Raw genomic sequence first — 19592 nt, 5'->3', positions numbered from 1 at the left:
GGATTTACTGACCGGAAGATCCGTGGTTCGAACCCGACCTCTATCTCTCGGCCTACCCTGTCTAGGCTTAGGCAACCTGAAAGTATCGCAGCCCTCGTGCTTTCTTCGGGCGGCATAGCAGCCAAGCACCGAAAGCGTATTACAGCTAAACTATTTAAGCAGGCCACATTAAGTATGAGGGCTGAAATAGCATTGGAAAGTGCAGGGAGCAAAAAAAGTCATGGGCTCTAACCACGGTTGCAATTATGTTACCTCCGACTCACGGCGATCGATAAGTGGGTAGACTATCCATCTACTTACCTAGGCAAATCTTTAACTTATTTGACCAATAATATCCGCAATCCGCCTTCTAATCCAAGTAACAAGCAACAGCGAACCACACCAATCTAAAAGCGTTCAGCTGTAGCACCCTTCCGGTGCCTAGCTGCCATGCCACCCGAAGGAAGCACGAGGGCTGGGATACTGCCAGGTTGCCCAAGCCTAGACAGGGGAAGTCGAGTGGCGCAGGTCGGATTCGACCCACGGACCTTCCGGTCAGTAAATTCGCGCTCTAACCACTTGGGCAATCTCGCCCCCCACACCAATCTATCGTTTCAAGTCGTTCACAATAGAATTGTCAGATAGGACACCAATTCTCGGTCGTATGCTTTGGACGGTACAGCATCAGCCGTAAGCAACCATGGTTGAGAAAAAATCGTACTGGAAAAACACCTATATACATTGTACGAAGTATGGCTGCTTTACTAGGTTCATCTCATCCAACCAAATTCCACGTTTTTTAATCAAACGTATCAAACTTCGACAAGGTTCTCTTCAGTATAAATATGCGTGCTTGAGGTGGCTTGTTGGCATACGGTCAGAGCGTTGTTTGTTCACTCACTGGAGACTATTTTGATGAAGCCAGACAGGCGTGGCCGAATGGCTCCAGGGTTATAGATTTAGTGTAACATGGCGAACTTCTGAGGACTAAATTTACCCACCCGAAACAATCACCCGGGGAAGTTAAACTGGATCGACAACACATTGCACCTAAGGTTGCTGAAATTTTTTGGAAAGCCCAATACCGCTCATTGAACTCATACGGCAGGCGTAGTCCCCCGTTTCCGTCAACCTAATAACCTACTTGAACACCAAATTGTCCGTCATTGCCGAAGCACTCATTTGCAAATTACACTGGTGTTCTGTCGAGAAAATATACTGCGATATCTCGAATATACGACCACCTGTAACATATGGCGGTGGTATTTGTACAGTACATTCATTCATCATAAACGAGATATTCAATTGAGTCGTGAAGACTTATGCTTAGGCGAATAGGGCTCTCCTAATACTACGTACAGCCAGCTTACTTCCTCTCCTCGTCCGCTTTGATCCTGTTCTTCAATCCTAACGTCCCGAGTCAGCCTATCAATTTCGAGCGTCTCCTGTTCTGTCTAACCAAACTAGTTTTGATCCCCTATCGAGTGCCAAAATGCACAAATTCGGCGACGTGCCTTGTCGGAAAAACAAGGCAATGCTTGTTGGGCATCTTCATATAAATAAAAAGAGGCGGTTGAATGGCAGTGAAGTGTCAGTATTCTCACAAAAGTGTTGCCAGCAACGTGAATGAAAGCACCCGCACTACACAAACATCTCGTGAAATTCTTGTCTGAGAATTAAACAACAGTGCACGTCTTTCACAAAGCAATGGAGTAGCGATATTCAAAAGTTGTTTCTGTTGAATATGTGGATCCAGAGAAAAACGATAGAAAAGCACGAATATGGGTGATCCAGCTAGTTCGTCTGATCGCTTTTTTTTCAAAGGACAACGATGACTGCGGATACTGCGTGGGCTGATGCAGCACCCAATCTACGTTTCGTCCCTTTAATAAACACTGAACACAACATTTGAAATCTCCAACAAGGACTTACTTGTCAGCAACCTGTCTCGCCTTCAACAGAGCAGCAGTATAGCAAATGGTAGCGGATTTGGGGTAATGAATATCTGTCAAAAAATGAAAAATAAATGATGCATCGACCGATTAACGACGCCCGAAAACAGAGAAAACAACCTGCATAAAGACGTTCGTGTAAAACATAAGACTAGTTTTGGTTAGTGTGATAATCCGAACGAAGAAGTGAAACAAAGTGCGCCAAGGCAATAGTTGGGTTCGAGAAATCAAACAGATGGAAATCACTGAGAAACCTTAAGTGAAGTATCAGAATATACGGATATAGATCGTTCAGCTGTAGCACCCTTTCGGTGCCTAGCCGCCATGCTACCTGGAGGCACGAGGGTCGGGGTACTGCCAGGTTGCCCAAGCCTAGACACGAGGCTGAGAGGTAGAGGTCGGGTTCGAACGATGAACCTTCCCGTCAGTAAATTCGCGCTCTTATCACTGAGTCCATTCGCCCCCCTGATATATGGACACACTCTTGATAGATGTGACTGTCTGGAGATGAGGGCTTCAGTCGATTAGCCCATACCGCGAACGCTAACCTTTTGCTCAATCCAAGCTTTAAACTCTCATCCACATGCGCATCGGTGATCAGAAACAACTAATTCGAACACTTCGTGTCCCAGTAAAACTAAGACTACTGGTCGGTATGTACATAACTCGAACTCCATCGTGGCATTTCGACTGATAGGACCCTAACCGTCAAGTTTTATCCGGGTGGATGGCAGCTTTGGATAGGATGATTGAGTAAGAAGTTACATACCACACGTTACCTTCTCCGACAGGAACTTCGGTTCCCTGAATGAGCTGACCATCTAGGTGAATTTTTATCAGTGTTCAAATTAAAAAATCAGCTCCGCAAAAGAATCTACAAACAAGTATTTCATGGTTATATGCAAACACAAGTTCTGTCGTTGAACGCCCATTTTCACAGTAACCGTGGAAATTCTTTCGACCAGTTTTGGTCATATTTCTAGTCTGCTTAGACTGCAGTGAAAAAACGCTCATCTGTTGTACCCTTCGGTGTATGGCTACCGTGTAACTCGAAGCAAGTACGAGGGCTGACATACTGGCAGGGCTCCAAGCCTGGAGAGGACCAACTGAAAGACGGATCTTCCAGTCAGTAGTTTCACGTTTAACCGCTAAACCATTTTGAGCTCGTTTGAAGCTATTTAAACCAAACCCCTCAGACTTGGTTCTTAAAGCTTTCCAACTCGAGATCCAATTGAATCTCGGCTGCTTACTGGTCAGTGATCACCTATTCGAACCTGCAGATGTAATACAGGCTCGTGGACATCTGGTCATTTTATAAACAGAACTTTCTGTCACCAACAAATGATTAGTGCTATATATATATATAAACCCACAGCAGAAACTCAGATAACTTGAACTCTCTCCCTCTCTCTGACTGATATCAAAGGCTACAGAACTCAATGTTCTTAATGGTACTACTCGACGTACTTGGTGTGGGCGACGTACTCGAAAGCTGACTAGTTTTGCTTCGGTTTATGCAGTTCCATAGGGACCCTACTTATCAGCCCACTTCAATCCACATCGCACAAGCCCAAGTAACCCCGTCGCCGTACAGAAAAAGCATAAGCACGGAAACAGAGCAACGATTAAGCCCCATCCCATCTTTCTTGGGGCAGAAATTTCTAGATTAAACCCTATTTATGCGGATTTAAACTTTTAGTCAAGCGGCACAAACATCTTGAAGGCAATCGAAACTCTCTTGGCTGAGAAGATACCAAAAGGAACTTCACTGGAGGATATCGATCGGCTGAATTACTCCTGTGCAGAGCCACTAGTTTAGGGATATATAATTGAACAGAGGGTGTGAATACATAAGCTAACACGGTATCCATCAACGATGTATATATATGGAACTGGAAATCTCTCTGCAAATAAGGTCAGTGGATATGACTTTAAAGCATGGTGCAACAGCTTCCTGTTCCCTTATGCAACCTCCCCTTAAAGTCTTAGATCGACAGTCTCAGATCACAGTCATACAACATGTGACAACAAGTGACATGTCACTTGGGATTCAGGGACGCCACTGGTGTCTCAAATTAACAAACACGACCTGAGCATTGCATACTCGTGCACTGGCCTTATCTGTCACACTAAAATCTGAACTAACACAATTTCCAAGGCAAGTAAAACGCTCCACAACTTCGAGTGCCTTTCCCTGGATTGCAAGTGGCGTGTTCAGTGACTACATATCTACCTTACATGTTTTTGGTGCAAAGTGCATACTAAAAGGACGGGACGACCTTGGTCAGTTCATCTAAAAACATCGGCGCCTTCTCCTCTTCGAACACGATAACTATATCGTCTACATGTTCCAGATGGACAAGTTTTTCCTCAACAGTTATGTGAACACCATGGTTTCAAAGACCTTCCAGCGTTCGTCTGCTTATTTCATCGATCGCGAAATCAAATAGGAGTGGAGAGAATGGGTAGTCTCAACGGATACCCCTCTGTGTGCGAAGGCTCTTGGAGAGCACGCCGTATACTCCCACACGTCCGGAAGTCTGATAATACAAAGAACTCATGTTCACAAGTATTCGAAACATTTCCTGTTGGGCCAGAGTGTCAAGGGGAACGGACCGGTCAACCGAGTCCAATGCACCTTGGAAATCCAGGAATACTAGAACTGTGGGTCGTTTGTACATATGACCCGACAAAGTGTTAAGATTTGATAAACGAAACCCCTACCAGGCCGGAACCCTGCTTGCTGCTCGAGTCAGTGTTTCACGAGCCGTCATAAGACACGAAGCACAATTGATGCCAACAGTTTCGTTACAACCGTGGTCAAGCTGATCCCCCTGTGGTTGCCACACTCACTACGCGCCCCTTTTTGAAAACAGGCACCATCACCGACTCTCCCCAGTTGTCTGGGACAGACTACTTTTCCCAAACGCAAGCAAACGGATCGGACAAGCGCTGACTGAGAACTTCAACTCCTTCGTTTGAACAATGTGGGTGGGAGGTCGTCCGGAACAGAAGCGCTTGAGCGAACATATACAGTCATAAATCCCCGAGGCCATAGGGGGTTTCACGTTCACCGTTCAGGGTTCTACGTCAACTGTTATCTTCAGATGCGTGACAGCATATGGCCACAACTGTTGCTTGAAGTATTCGACCCCATAGTCGAGGCATTCTTCTTCACTCAAGATGGTCATTCCATTTCGATCCTTGATGGTTCCGCTCACAGATGGTTTCCGGGGTCCATTTGCACGGGTCAGATGAAATAATCTTCGGATATTAACAGATTTCTGAGCCTCTTCCATTCCATTGGCTTTCCGTGTCTACCAAACTTCACGGCCGGCTCGCGCGTATACTTTCACTTAATCTTTTATAATTCTTATGGTCAAGTTGTGTTCGGGACCAGTTGGGATATTTCTCCGAGATTTAAGCACGCTCTGATATCCAGTGCTTGGGTGGGTCTAGTAGCGCTATGTCACAGGCAAAACTCCTAGCACTGCTGATGGCATCACTCGACCGCCGAGGTGGCATGAGTTTATTGGCATATGTGCAATTCATGGTTGTACGTGTGCTAGGATACTGCCAGGACGCCCACACCTTAGACAGGAGGACGATTAGCGTCCCCAACCAAAGCCCTTAGCTCAAGAGCCTGACCACAAGCCAGCAGTGTTTGGTGGAAGATGCAAATGCATTACAATTTCTACGGAACAAGTCGCCACACATGTTCTGACCCCCAACGCGGAGGTCCAGGAGACTGTGTTCGTCAGACCTCTAACCACTGACCAAGTTGGTGTGAGACTCTGAGTGTCGCGTGGACACCCCCAATATAGCTCAATGGGTTTTCGAGGTACACAAATCGTCACACCAAGGTCCTGTCCCTTTATGACGGACACACTGAAACATAGTTCCCTCTTAGACGCTGGAAGCAAAAGTAGTCATCTCCTTGCCGTGAGGGCTTTTTCGTTCTTCTTCCCCTGGTTTTGCCAGGTAGGATTTTCCTATGATTTGATGGCATTCGCTTATTAAAAGCCTTTATTATAACTGCAAACTGAAAGGATAGCCAACACTAGGCGGACAAATGTCACGGAGTAGTTGAAACTACATTTGTATGAGCGCAACACACTATCTATGAAGTTATCGGAAACTCTATGATTGTCCACCACCGCCTCGGTCCCTCTTGGGGCTCATCAACTAGGCGCGGTCGCCGAGTTTCCATCAATCTTACGTTCTAGTTGAACCCAAATTGAACAAATACACTCAGTTACATACCAATTTAGTTTTCAAGGGAAACTCACCTGAAACCCAGCTTAATCCCTCAATGATAACGTTCTTCAACTGAATGTGCTGCACCAGACCGCCTTATTTTTCAATCGTTAGGATATTCGAGATACCGCAATACAGCGTATAGACGTAACACATTATTTATAAGGTTGCAGCATTTCGATTTATCTTATCTGGGGTCGGGCAACTCAGCCTTCACGCTTTCTTCGGGTGGCATAGCAGCTAGGCGCCGAAAGGATTATTTTTTATTATTGTCTTGCACAAAACATGGGAACTGTCGAACAGAACACCACAAATTTTAAACGCGAAACCGGCTTGGAACGAGGGAAAGTTGAGACGTACAACACCTATGATTAATGCGTTATAGTAGGCAGCCCACATGGATGAATAGTTGCCGGGTGAAGGAAAAAGTGAACCAATTGGACAGCAAACCTTTTGAACAACTTGTGAACATGTGCTCTAGGTGGTTTGCCTGAGCTGAGTAGTTTCGTCATACACACCATATAGATCCATGTGAGACTTTCACCTTGAGCAGATCAATTTGTTCGATAAAAATCATACCTCCAGCAGAAATGAGTGAAGCACCGGGTGCAGGGCCAAGATATACTATCGTAGATGACTGACAGCTTAAATATTCCCATGATGGTTTATAGCAATTACTGAATTCATTCTCCGGTGTTCAGTCCTGAGGTCGGCTGTGAGTTGAAGGTCACGGAGTAGTTAACATCCGCTCACAACGCGCATGGAGCAGCAACTAGAGAAACCACAAAACATTTCTGCCTTGAGGAGTCCTTTAGCTGGACGGACCATGACTATAAAAATTCAATTTGCTGAAGCCCACGCACATACATTGCAATGTACTTCGGTAAGCGTTCCTCCTACAGCAAATGGATTTCCCTTGCGCTATCAAACCAGTCGTTTGCGTGAAACTGGTTCGAAAACATAACTGTCGGTTGCAAGCATGTTTCGATGAGATGGCTTATTACTTCCGCCACTGGCCACAACATATTTCAGTTCTGTGGCTGACCACTGATAAAGCTTTGCCCTGATTTCACGAATTAGCTTAGTTCACATAGCCTACTGTATACCTGTCCATTTGGGTAGTTTGAAGCAAACGTTCCAGGATGAGTCTGTTTTGCAATTTTTACCACACTATAAACGAATTTCGAAGATGACCACTTGCAAGTTGGAAATCTTGCTAGATTTTTTATCGTTGTCAGGAAGTCATAGGAACTGCATACACCCTTCTCTTTTGCGTAAAGAATGGAAACGATTTCGCGAAAGAATGTTTGGGCCCGTTTGAGACGAGGGAATAAATTCTACTTCAACATCTTTCCTGGATGAACAACTGAGCATCTGTAGCTGAATTTTGGTTAAAATCTACTAAACGAGAGGGTACACTATCGGCAGTGAGATAAATTGAAGCCAAGGTTATCCGTTTTAGTGGATATCATACAGTGCAACAAATTTTTGTTAGTGGTGCTTTTACTACATACATGCATGAATAACCTGTAAAAAAGATTATGAAATCTTCCTACTAAAAGAATTCTCATGCAGACATGGTGATCCGGCTTAAGTGCTGAAATAAACCAGAATAAAGTTGTTCAGCTGTAAGACCACTTTAGTGCATAACTGCTATCCCACCCAGAGAAAGCAAGATGGTTCAAATACTGTCGTGATCCCCAGGCACAGACAGGGGCAGTCGGGATTAAAACCACGGACCTTCCGGTCGTCAATTCGTGCCTTAACCATTCGGTCATTTCGGGCTCAATGAATCGGTGGGTCGTAACGGCTGGAATTTCGTTCCTCAGGGTTCAAATATGCCAGAGAGACGTAGTGGGAGCAATCCGATGAAGTGCAGTGAGCAACCGTACGATGAGTAATAGTAATAATACGATTCGGTTGGGGGAAGGAGGCTGAGACCGCACCAGCCTTTCCGACAGGGTTATGAAGGCAACCAGCATGTTCATATTCATTAGAGCAGTAGTGCTACCATTCAGTGAAGAGGGTCAGTACTCAAAAGTGTAGGCTCCGATTACTTAACGGTTGAGTATGACTACAAGCACATTGTCCAGTGACGCTAAAAAATAGTCTGATCAAAAGTTTGATGCACACCCCAACACATCTACCGTGACAGCATCAGCAAGAGGCAGGCATCCATGCCCTACTCTCTGAGTTTCCACGATTGACCAATCCACCCCCACAGACAAGTGTGTCGCAGTTTTGAGTTAAGTGAGTCTCATAAGAAAACCCAACACATGCTACCCTCTACGACCATTATGCAGCAGGCCCCGAAATAATCCTCACATCTTACAAGTACTTCGTTGATGCATGTGATGGTTTTTTTGCGGGAGGTGTATTGTTCAGTTTCACATCACTCTCGTTTTGAACAGTCGTCCTCCTGTCCTGGCGCAATTATTCATGTGAATCCACATCAAAGGGGGGAAGCACTGGACTCGAGTTTCGCTCTTGTTAGAGCTCATCAGCAGGGCATATCCAATGGCCGTGCCGGGGTTTGAACTCCGGACACCTGACATGCGAGGCGAACGTGATACCACTATTCTCACGTCTGAACGGGTGAACGTGTTCTCACTTGAGCGATGTGATTAGTATGCCCAACACATCATCGATACGACGGCCCAGTAACTGTCCTGGTTGTGACGATCGATTGGCCCGCTTGTCAGGACTTCCCAGTCAGGTAGCGCCACAGACGCTTGAAACCGGCTGGACAACTTTGTTGATGCATGTGATGGTTTTTGCGGGAGGTGTATTGTTCAGTTTCAGTGGAATAGTGGTAACACGTTCGCCTCGCATGTCAGGTGTCCGGAGTTCAAACCCCGGCACGGCCATTGGATATGCCCTGCTGATGAGCTCTAACAAGAGCGAAACTCGAGTCAAGTACTTTGTTATATAGACCATCAGGTCAAAAGCGAAACAACGCCACTTCTTCAGCCTGAACGATTGTGAAGCAGTATTCGCCCAGGCAGCTACATGCGCACTGGATTCTAAACCTCCACCCCCCACACCTTCCCATTGTTCAACCAATCCGCGCTAATCCGCTCAGCTGTCAGCTAACCGAACGTTGTTCCGCCAAGCAAAATAACCCTAAATAACTCTTACGTTAGCTTCAAAAACATCATCCACATGAAGCCTGTGAGCGAACGAAGACATTTATCAGAATTTTGATTTCCCTTTCTGACGGTATCGTGGGCCTCCCAAACAAGCACGCGGTCACGCATCTAAAACCGATTACGATGAGCATGATATTCCACATTTAACTCATTGGGTAACTGGGGGGCCTTGATGCAATGCCTCTTGGATGGTTTGAATTCCAATCGTATTTCCAGCCGTGCATGTGCTGTAAAGTTGCGTCCCTCAGTCAGGATGAATGTGATTCTATTCCGTAAAAAAAGGCTTGCTTGTGGTATCTGAATTAGTACAGCTAAAAGGCTGGGAAAGATGGCCTTTATCGAAAGCTGTTGAGAATGTATTGATCAGCAGAGAGGGCAGATGTAGTTATCATGGCGAGCAGTGTGAATGTCCACATCGCGGACTATGGCCAGAAAAAAGACATACTTGGGTGGAACATTCAAAGCTGATTCACACCTTACGGACAAGAGATGGACAACTCCTGTTGTGATGAACGCAGCCTGTTCGTGACGAGTACAGAAGTTCAGTACAAGCACTCACATTGTGTCACTTGGAGGTCAACTGCAGCTTCAAAAACGATAGCAAAGAGCACAGTATAACTGGAAGCAACGACTTGCAATACTCACCGTCATATTTGGCCAGAAATGCTTGTGCGTCCGCATACTGCTGGGCAGCTAAATAGCACTCGATCAGGTTCTCGTGTATGTTGAACAAGTTCAAGTTTGGATAGTCTTTGATCAGCTGTAATGGGGAAGAAAGTTTTGGGCATAATTTACTCGGGGTTATCTGGAGAAATAACTAAATTGTGTCCGGTGTGTGTGGTCTGTAACTTTTCTGGTGTAACCCCACAGACAATTCACGTGACGGCAGCTTGTGCACACAAAGAAGTTCTGAGATCGCAGGACCACGAGCACAAAGAAACAAGCCTCTATGAAAAGCGAGAACGGGTGAAAATCGGTAGAAAATCTGATAACTACTCATATCACACATGCACCCTATTCTCCATCGAGCATGCGTGCTTCTGAAGAGTCTTGCGACTAATCACAGTTGTTCAATGGCTGTCAGTCATCCGTCATTCATATTATATTTCTGTCATGTATGTATTCGATCACCGCCCTAGCCGTACCCAATTACCGATGAATGTTCGGTTTGTCGTTTTGTAGAAAGAAAACAGCGTAAGATGGTAGTCAATTTTGGCCCTTTTATGACGATTAAACTATACCTGCAGTTGAATACCTAGGGTTGGGCAACCTGACAGTAACTCAGCCCCCCGGGTAGCGCAGCAGTTAGGCACCAAAACAGTGCTATATCCGCACGAACCACAAGTTAAAACTGTGGCTTAAACTTGGGTATACCTTCGGCTAACAAATCTCCCCTCTAGGTTCAGCGGACAGTCGTGAAACTCATCCTCTAAAATGATTACAAGGAGTGGTAATGTGCCAACAATATTAAAATAAGAACAAGACGCATTCAGAAAAGTGCGAAAGGATGAGTCGATCATTATACCGCTGGCTGATAAAAGACTAATCGTCGTGTTGGACAAGTCGGACTACATTGAGGCCAAACAACTACTGAATGATGTCAACACCTGTCGGCTGACTGATCAAGGCTCCACTTCAAAACTGGTCAGCCACATCACCAAGACACTCAGAAAACTACAAGAAACACACGAGACAAGCCAGGAACGATGAAAAATGAGGGCGGATGACTGGAGCATCGCCAAACCTAGGGTTCACAAAAGGGAAATAATGAAGAAACTCCGCTTTGATCAAATGCAAGACTGACGGAGGCGACCAAAGCATCTGTTTACTGGACCAGAACACACAATAAGTAATTATGGATAGTTTCTCAACAAACTGCAGAATATCAAGGTGAAGAATGACGAAAGTGTGCTCTCGTTTGACGTCACTGCCCAACTCGCGTCAGTCAGCCATGATTTTGCCAAGGGAACCGTTTGCATCAGAGCAATCTAAACACAATAGGCGCAATAAAGGCGGAGAACACATGCAAACTATTGAACTTTTGCATCAATACATCCCTCACATTCGATGGACAAATTTACCAACAGTCGAGGGGAACTCCAATGGGATCATCCATATCCGAAATCATCGAGACAATGATGCACAAACTGGAGCACATCGCACTACTAATAATCAATCCCACAGTCTGCATCCGATATGTAGGTGACACCGGAGTCATTATGAAACGGACTAGTGTAGTACGCACATGAATCAGTCAAGACCACATTCAAAGACGTCCATTTCACTATGACACTTGAGAAAGACCGCTCGTAATTCTTGAATACACTGGTTAGTAAGACTATGGATGGGTACCCTCAAACCTGCATTTATCAAAAAGACGGAGCAGATGTTGAGTTAGAACAAAAACCACCCTACGAACCACAAAAAGTGCACGCAAAAGGACAGCGGAGGCACACTGCAATACAACTGAAATGAGAAGAAAGGAAATTATCTATACTGAATATTTTGAGAGTAAAAATGCCTACCCAAGGACTTTTATCTGAAGCAAGAAGGACCTTCTGAGGCAACAAGAACAACATGGACAGACAAACGATCATACTCCCATACATCAGACATGAATCGGAACTTGCAATACATCTGCTAAAACCAAAAGAACTCTCAACAGCCCACGAACCAACGGCTACATTGATAAATGTGATTTCAAGGCTCAAAGAGAAGATCCACAACGATACCGTGAACAAAGTTGTTCACCAAATTAATTGCCTGGATTGTCACAAGTTCTATGTTGGACAAACAGTACGAAAAACACGGTAAAAGAACATATTGAAGCAGTTGAAAGGTTTCAACACACCAATTCAATCCAGAAAACAAGGTCATAGCACGCGGATGGACATGGTATGCGAGTTCATAAAACCACAGTACTCCGCCATAAACTCAACCAACTAGAATATAGCACTAAGAGCAAAGGATCACCAACTTGATCGGACAACTCAGAGGGAACAGACGAATTAGTTGGCAAGAATGGTAATCATGGTATTGCTAGGTCAAATTGACTATGGAATGAGTCGGAGGAAACTCCGATCAACCAGAGAGCTAACTAACCATTCAAGAAACGGGACTGCCACTCCAAATGACCAATAATAATTAGGGGCTACCCACCCCCGCGTCAAGAACTACGTAATTACAAGCACAATACCGACCAACACCTGCACACCGACGCAATACGGTGCACTGGCAACTAACAGGGCACTGTTGACCTCAGCTCGTTTGATGACCAAAAGTTTGCGACCAGATTACCTAGCTCGGCGAACAAGACAACAGCTATCTGTAAAACCTGAACTACCAACATTTTGTTTGATAAGAAACACCGTCCTTTCGATGTGTCGTTCAGCTGTAGCACCCTTTCGGTGCCTAGCTGCCATGCCACACGAAGGAGGCACGAGGGCTAGGATACTGTCAGGTCGCCCTAGCCTAGACACGGGAAGTCGAGTGGCAGAGGTCGGGTTCGAACCACGGACCTTCCGGTCAGTAAATTCGCGCTCTAACCACTTGGGCCATCTCGCCCCCCCCCCGTGGGCCATTTCGTTCTTTCGACAGCCCCTGTGCAATCAAGCATAATGGACAGATCGTAGCTGCAATGGGAACACAAGGAAATTTTGAATCTTCAAATGCACGGGATCGTTCAGCATGGTTCTTGGTTCCATGTGTGCCAAAAATTAACTCTATACTCGGACGATAATTATTTCTTATATCCGGCTTTATGCAGTTTTAGTGTGACTGAATTGAATGATCCATGGACTGGACTGTTTCAGGCTGAGCACCTTCCAGATGCACTTCACAACTTCAGATCCTTGGCTACCAACCCAATTCATGGATTGGCTGAATACGAAGGTCAGTGAAAGCCCGCTGGTTTTACCATGTTTGAGACCAACCAGGTAGACACAGTCTTCTAAACCGAATCAGACTTTTATTTCATTTGGAAAACTGGTGCGTGTATTGCATTTATGAAGCGTTTGCGTTTGCATCAACAAGAAAACCAGGGCTTGAATCATCTTTGATTTGTAATGGAAATGAACGATAAATATAATACACATACAGTTAGTTGTCGATTGATATTTCGGAACCGTGTCCTCCCGATGAAAACAAGTGGAAATCAACAACAGACCGTCCGGGAGTGATCAACTTTATGAGTGATAGCGCTTATAAAGAGAGTGCTTTGACATCCTAAAGAGCGACAGTGAACACGCAAACAGCGGCCTCCGAGCATTGAATCCACCATTGACGTCAGTTGAGCATTCAAACGAGTTACAATCATAATGGGGCTAGATATTTTGCATTTTTTCAAAACAGCACAGAATAGGTCCGCACTGCAGCACAGCAAAAGAGAGAGATAAGAGTAAAGGACCTGATAAACGAACATTCGGTCGATCAGACGAGCAAACTATAGAACGAGCCGGTGGGGACAAGGTGGTGAGATAGAGTGTTAGGTTACACCACCAAACCGAGTCCGGCTCGATTATGTCCTGGCACCGTACAATGTGCCCATTTCCAAGACACTTGCCATACCTACTCTGCGTGCAGTAGTGAATAAGTGTTGTGCTCTGAACTATGAACGTCTTGAATCTACATATTATGGGTGATTCGAGTGTTTTCATGAGTCCGTTGCATTAAACTGACCAAGACCTGCACGACGACTGATTCTCCTGATCTGCGTGGACACCAACAACGGGCTTTGTATACGTATCTCATGACGTTAAACGATTGTGCCACGCCTCCCCACCATTAGATTGGTCGGGGCTTGTCATGACCATATAAACCATACCTTTGCATAACCCATTAACTCGTAATTCCCACTCTATATTCTCAGCTCATGTACTACCGTTATTAGACGAGTAAAGCGTACATTACGTCCTTCTATTCTATCTCCTTTCTAATCTCGTCCTCTCTCTCGACTCTCGCAACAGGGCTAAATAATATATTCTAGTAGAGGCTGTGCGAATAGGTCTCATAATTACAGACAGAGCGAGTAAGTCGGCGCAACTCTTCACAAACATCACGATCGCAACTTTCATCTATCTGTTAGTCTGTTAACATCTGATGACCACACCGGAATTTAACCTCGCCAGTCAGTACACCTGTGTATACCATCAGTCTAGCCACAGGTTTTCACAAGTATGGCCAATTTTAGGATCAACGCAGCTCCACTATATGCCTAGTTGTAGGCAGTTTCGGGATCTGTTGGATTCGCGTTCACATCATTCGTCCAAACGGTCCTCCTGTCCTGATATCATCAGTCTGCTTAATCCATAGAGCTTCTCCTTTCCCCTTTTCTCCTTCCCTTGGTGTGAACTAACCGGAATGAGCGCGTCTGGAAAGGAGGCTGTTGATGAAAGTTGAAATTTATGTCACTGGACCAGAAATAATCTGTATCTGAGCAGTTCATGAACTTGTTTATATTGATACTAAACACCAAAGTCGGTATGAGGTAGTGATCTGTATTGGTCCCCTTGGGAAATTCTCAAACCTCCGAAGCGTAGTGACGCTCAAGCGACTATTGGCGCAAGGTGCTCATATGGGCGATAACTGGATGACTACACTCAAAGGGACAGTGAAACATAAAGTATTGCGTGATAATGTACGTTAGTGCCAGACTAATTGAAAAGGACCATGATTTGCTGCTTCCTACATCTATCGTAGTAACGCTCAGCGCACAACATGGCAGTCCAGTTCTTTTAACATCAGTGACGCTACACTAGCATAGCACCCGGCGGAGAGTGTCGAGTAAATCTAACGGAAAAGGACAGTAGTGTGACTGGTTGAGAATCCAACGCATAATCGATAACTTACATCTTTCATCATTTTGATAGCTTCTTTCAACTTTCCAAGCTTCCTGGCACACATGGCTTGCCGTCGACGAATGAACACGTATACGTGAATGTCTCGATGATACATGGCCTCGTGTGCCGGGCTGTGATTTTGCGTTTGCTGAGACCGTCGAAGTGCTGCCTCTGCCACTTTGTGGGCTTGTTTGTACATTTTTTCAACCTAACAGAGAAAAGAACAAAAAAACCAGTCGGATCAAAAACTCAATTTTATCGGTCGACCTCTGTGGGAAACACAGTAGGTATGACAGAAGACCCACCATGGATACTAGCTAATGCCTATCCATACTTGCAAGAAGACACCGGCAGAAAAATTGGCGACAGACCATGGTTAACTTCTTATTCTACGGTTTACTTGTGGTATATTTAGCTAGATAATGAGAGCCAGATGGAACTAACAACATGTCCCATTGGTCGTCTGGGTTTTGACGAGAGGACTGAATGAGTTGGGTGCACAGCCAAACTAAGTTTGTCAATGACGTAACACCTTTTTTCATAAAGGAAACTACTACAAGGTTGCTGAAAACTCTTCGACAGCCCATGACCGGTTTCGCCCTTCTTGGGGCTCATCAGGTAGGCGCAGTCCCCGAGTTTCCGTCAACCTTATGTCCCATTGGGTCGTCTGGATTTTGACGAGAGGACTGAATGAGTTGGGTGCACAGTCAAACTAAGTTGATGTCAATGACGTAACACCTTATTCAGCTGATTTGAAGTGATATAGTGAACACAGTTATGAAACTTACGTGAAAATGCGAAGTAGAATTCCGAAAAGAATGCGAATACCTTTGTAAACATCTCTGAAAAATAAACACTCATTGGCACAGGAGAGGCCCGCAGCCTAGCAATGAACTGACACGTAGTGGTTGGCGATGAATTGGTCTCCTAATGATGGAACATGAAACAGAGCTACTTGGCATCTTATGATAAAACGATAACTTTAGGCGATCAGGGCATTGAAGCAGCAAGGAACGAGCCTCGTGCAAGAATTACTTAAAGTTCGGGTGTTGGTTTGGGATATCATCCCAGTATGTGGAGTGAGAAAATTTGGAATGCTGAAAGGCAGTGCGCATGCAAAAGGATACTGGAACAGTTCGCACTACCATTCATTACAAGTAGGTGGGGGGAGGCTGTAGTTTAAAGCCAAAGAAGTAAACAACACATCCTTTCATCGAGAGCTGGTTTCCGTCTCACTGTGCGAAACTAGAGAAGCGCCAGCAATGTTAATTTAATAACCCTTGTTTTATGGGATGCTAAGAAGGAGATCAATGATGTGGAAAATCCCATCCTTGGGTTGATGATAATGGTAGGCGCCAGACTGGCACGTATGCATTCAGCGATGTTTGGTGCCACCTTAAAGGAATATGTGACAGGTATCGTTCTCCCTCATACAGAGAAACTGTCATATCAAGCCGCTGACTTGGTTCATGCCATTAAATGAGTGGAAATCACCACTGCTGCTGGAAAAATCCAGCAAGGGTGAAACAACGTGCATAGGACTGACAGAAACTGTGATGGATTTCATAAGAAATCGCTGATGGCTTGCAGGACCGTATTGGACACAAATTTGATCTTCGGAGTAAAAGTGTTTGAATTAAAAGACACTATCTTCGCGCTGGCACAAAAGACAGAACAACGACGGGTTGCGAAAAATTACTGGAAGTTTTTTGTTGTACATTTCGATCTTCACTGGAAGTGTTTGAAAAAATCGTTCAGCTGTAACACCCTTTCGGTGCCTAGCTACCAAACCACTCCAAGGAAGCACGGGGGCTGGGATACTGCCAGGTTGCCCAAGCCTTGACTTGGGAAGTCGAGAGGAAGAAGTTTGGTTCGAACCACGGATCTTCTGATCAGTAAATTCGCGCTCTAACCGCTGAGCCATCTCGCTCCCAGCTAGAGAACCGGCCAGTATGCAATCTTAATCTCATTCCGATTGAGTTCTGAAATGCCAATACACAAGTGCAAGTGTACAACTCCAAACCCAGTAGGACGGAAAGCGCCCTCGGCTACAGTGACATCTATGCACTCACCGTCAGTGTCGAGAAGAGTTTTAAGGATATTTTGAAAAGCAACGGCCGAGATCCGTCATCCCAAGATAATAATACTTTGAGATAGCCCAGCACCTGTGAGTCATTTTCCAATTTTTTGTCTAAGGAATAATCTTGTGAGTTCTGGCCGGATATTATTTCCACCGGTATCCTTCATCTGCTGATAGAAAATCATTCCACTCTACTTATTAGTGAAGTCATCACGAAAAGGACAGATGAGCTTAATTTCACCGCGAGATGACCTTCCTTGATATGACAAGTCAAAAATTGAATCCGTTTGACCTAGCTACATCTGTAAATCACAGTCAAGTTCTCCCACAGTTAATTTCCTTCAACGAGACATGCGAATAACATCCAACCATACATAACCGACTGGAGACACCAGACGCAGTTCGAAACCTTGCGTCAAATGAACGAACTTCAAAACAAAAGTCTTCATCAGTGCAAAAAAAACACTTCCTTTGCCTCGAACCCAAAGGTTAAATGTCCTGCAATTGTAATGATTGCAGGCATTCATTTTAATTGACGCTAAAAGGACCAGATTAACACCCTAGGAAATGAGAGGGTGGTGAGCCACATAACTGTGCTAAAGCTATTCTAAATTCTTTTCGAGCTACACACCACTATTTGAGAACAATTTCGGTCCTAGTGGACTGTACCTGCTGGTCCGTCTTGTATCATAACTTACCCTTCGTTGTACACACTAACAGAAACAAACGAACAGAATTACATGGGAAAAAACTGCAAAACCAATCGTCCACTATTAATCATACTTCAATTCATCACATCCTCACTAGGTCGAGAACCCAAGCCGGCCACTTTACGATCACTTTACAGATGGTCTTCTTACTAACCCAAAAGCCCTAAAAGCCAGGCAAATTTATTTTCCTTGCGTTCTTCACCGGTAAATTTCGCTCTTTACTGTGACCAAACATGGCCGGGAACATCACTTTCTCCGTATTTCGTGCATCCACAGAAATTGCTCTTCGAGCAGCAAGCCAAACTTCGGAACAGACCGCACTAATACAAGTTCCCCCGTCGGTTCGATCGTGTAAACCACCGAGTTCCGGAAGAACTGTGATGGCGTGAAAAGGACGCAGAATCAACTAATTTGAATAATATCCATCGGGGTTGAAAATCCCCTTGCTGGTCATTTTTTGCGGCGCATTCCTACATACCCGCACGAAACTTTCAATAACTACCAACTCCTTCCAGTAAAAGCACCGCTTATCTGTCCTCAGCATTTCAATGCTCCAAGTGAGGTCAATAAAAACGTACTTCGACGATGTGAGAACACTCTTCTTCGGCCAAAAGAATCATCGCTGTGGCACACTCTGGGTTTTTTGTCAATGCTTCCTTGGTTTTTTTGAGTCTCTCTTCGTGATTGCGCTCGCGCCAGGCCATCTGCATCACTAGGGGCAAATGGGAGAGAAGCAACGTCACACATACGTTCGTACTCAGGCCGACCAGCATCAGCTTCACAAGTAAAGAAGGTCTGATGGTCTTGGGCTGACAAGTTCATATCATAATAGGTTAATGGATCTCGGTTAGTTTCGCGGAAGAATCGTTGGTACTCTGCACCGCGAAACAAACTGTACGGGTTCCTCCAAACTTTGCATTCTAAACCAGTTAATATCGATAATTTCCATTACCCTGAGCAGTTGTAAGGGGACCGTTGGAGTCCACGCTGTCACAGTCATTTTCATCGTCTGTACCACCAATCAAGGGGTAAATGTGGTTCATTGAAATCTGCTCTATGAACGACTTTCCATACTTTCTGAAGTACCACCACTCGAATATCTACAGCGAGTTAACGAAAGATTAGTCGTTACCAATATTATCCCAGAAATGAGAGAACTTGTTCCAGTCAACGCGACGTAGAATTTCGGCGACAACGTATTCAGGAACATCGTCACTAAAAGGAAATGCAGTGCTCGACTAAATTCTAATTGCCTCTTACAGTGAGATAGTTTCTCCACCAACTGTGGAGGCTTGTATATTAAATAAGTCAAAAGCGCAACAGCGCAGAACAGAATACTCCAAAGGCAGCCAGATGGCCAATAACAACCTTCTGTTGTGGGTTCAGTAACACGGTAACAGGTGCTCATAATAGGCGCAGCCCCTGTAGCGAAACAACCGTACGACGCGCCTCGTTCGGAAGCTTCATTCAGTTCACATGCATGCGCGAGGCTTTCACCGGTCCTAGACAGGTTACATTAATCCTGGTGACCCAAGTTGGCTTACTGTCACATTGCGTCGGAGAAGGCAGAAGATTGTCCGTTATGCTTTTTCAGTTTCCAAAAGGAAGTTGAACTTTCTCAATTATCC

General features: G+C 44.9%; 1 protein-coding gene across 1 annotated transcript in view; it reads right to left on the bottom strand.

Annotated features, from left to right (window-relative positions):
- T265_02038 (hypothetical protein) overlaps nt 1–19007 on the bottom strand; it is a gene marked incomplete at both ends in the record, with an annotated part of 38569 nt that extends 19562 nt beyond the window's left edge. Inside the window, 6 exons of the mRNA XM_009166186.1 lie at nt 1912–1984; nt 9983–10097; nt 15185–15382; nt 18543–18676; nt 18714–18884; nt 18917–19007. Coding sequence (XP_009164450.1) covers nt 1912–1984; nt 9983–10097; nt 15185–15382; nt 18543–18676; nt 18714–18884; nt 18917–19007 — 782 coding nt within the window. The remainder of the gene's footprint in view (nt 1–1911; nt 1985–9982; nt 10098–15184; nt 15383–18542; nt 18677–18713; nt 18885–18916) is intronic.
- Nucleotides 19008–19592: the final 585 nt, after the last annotated feature.

The sequence above is a fragment of the Opisthorchis viverrini genome (assembly GCF_000715545.1).
Source record: "Opisthorchis viverrini unplaced genomic scaffold opera_v5_23, whole genome shotgun sequence".
Classification (NCBI taxonomy): domain Eukaryota; kingdom Metazoa; phylum Platyhelminthes; class Trematoda; order Opisthorchiida; family Opisthorchiidae; genus Opisthorchis; species Opisthorchis viverrini.
Note: the sequence above shows the minus strand (reverse complement) of the source record. Positions and strands in the feature narration are given on the sequence as shown.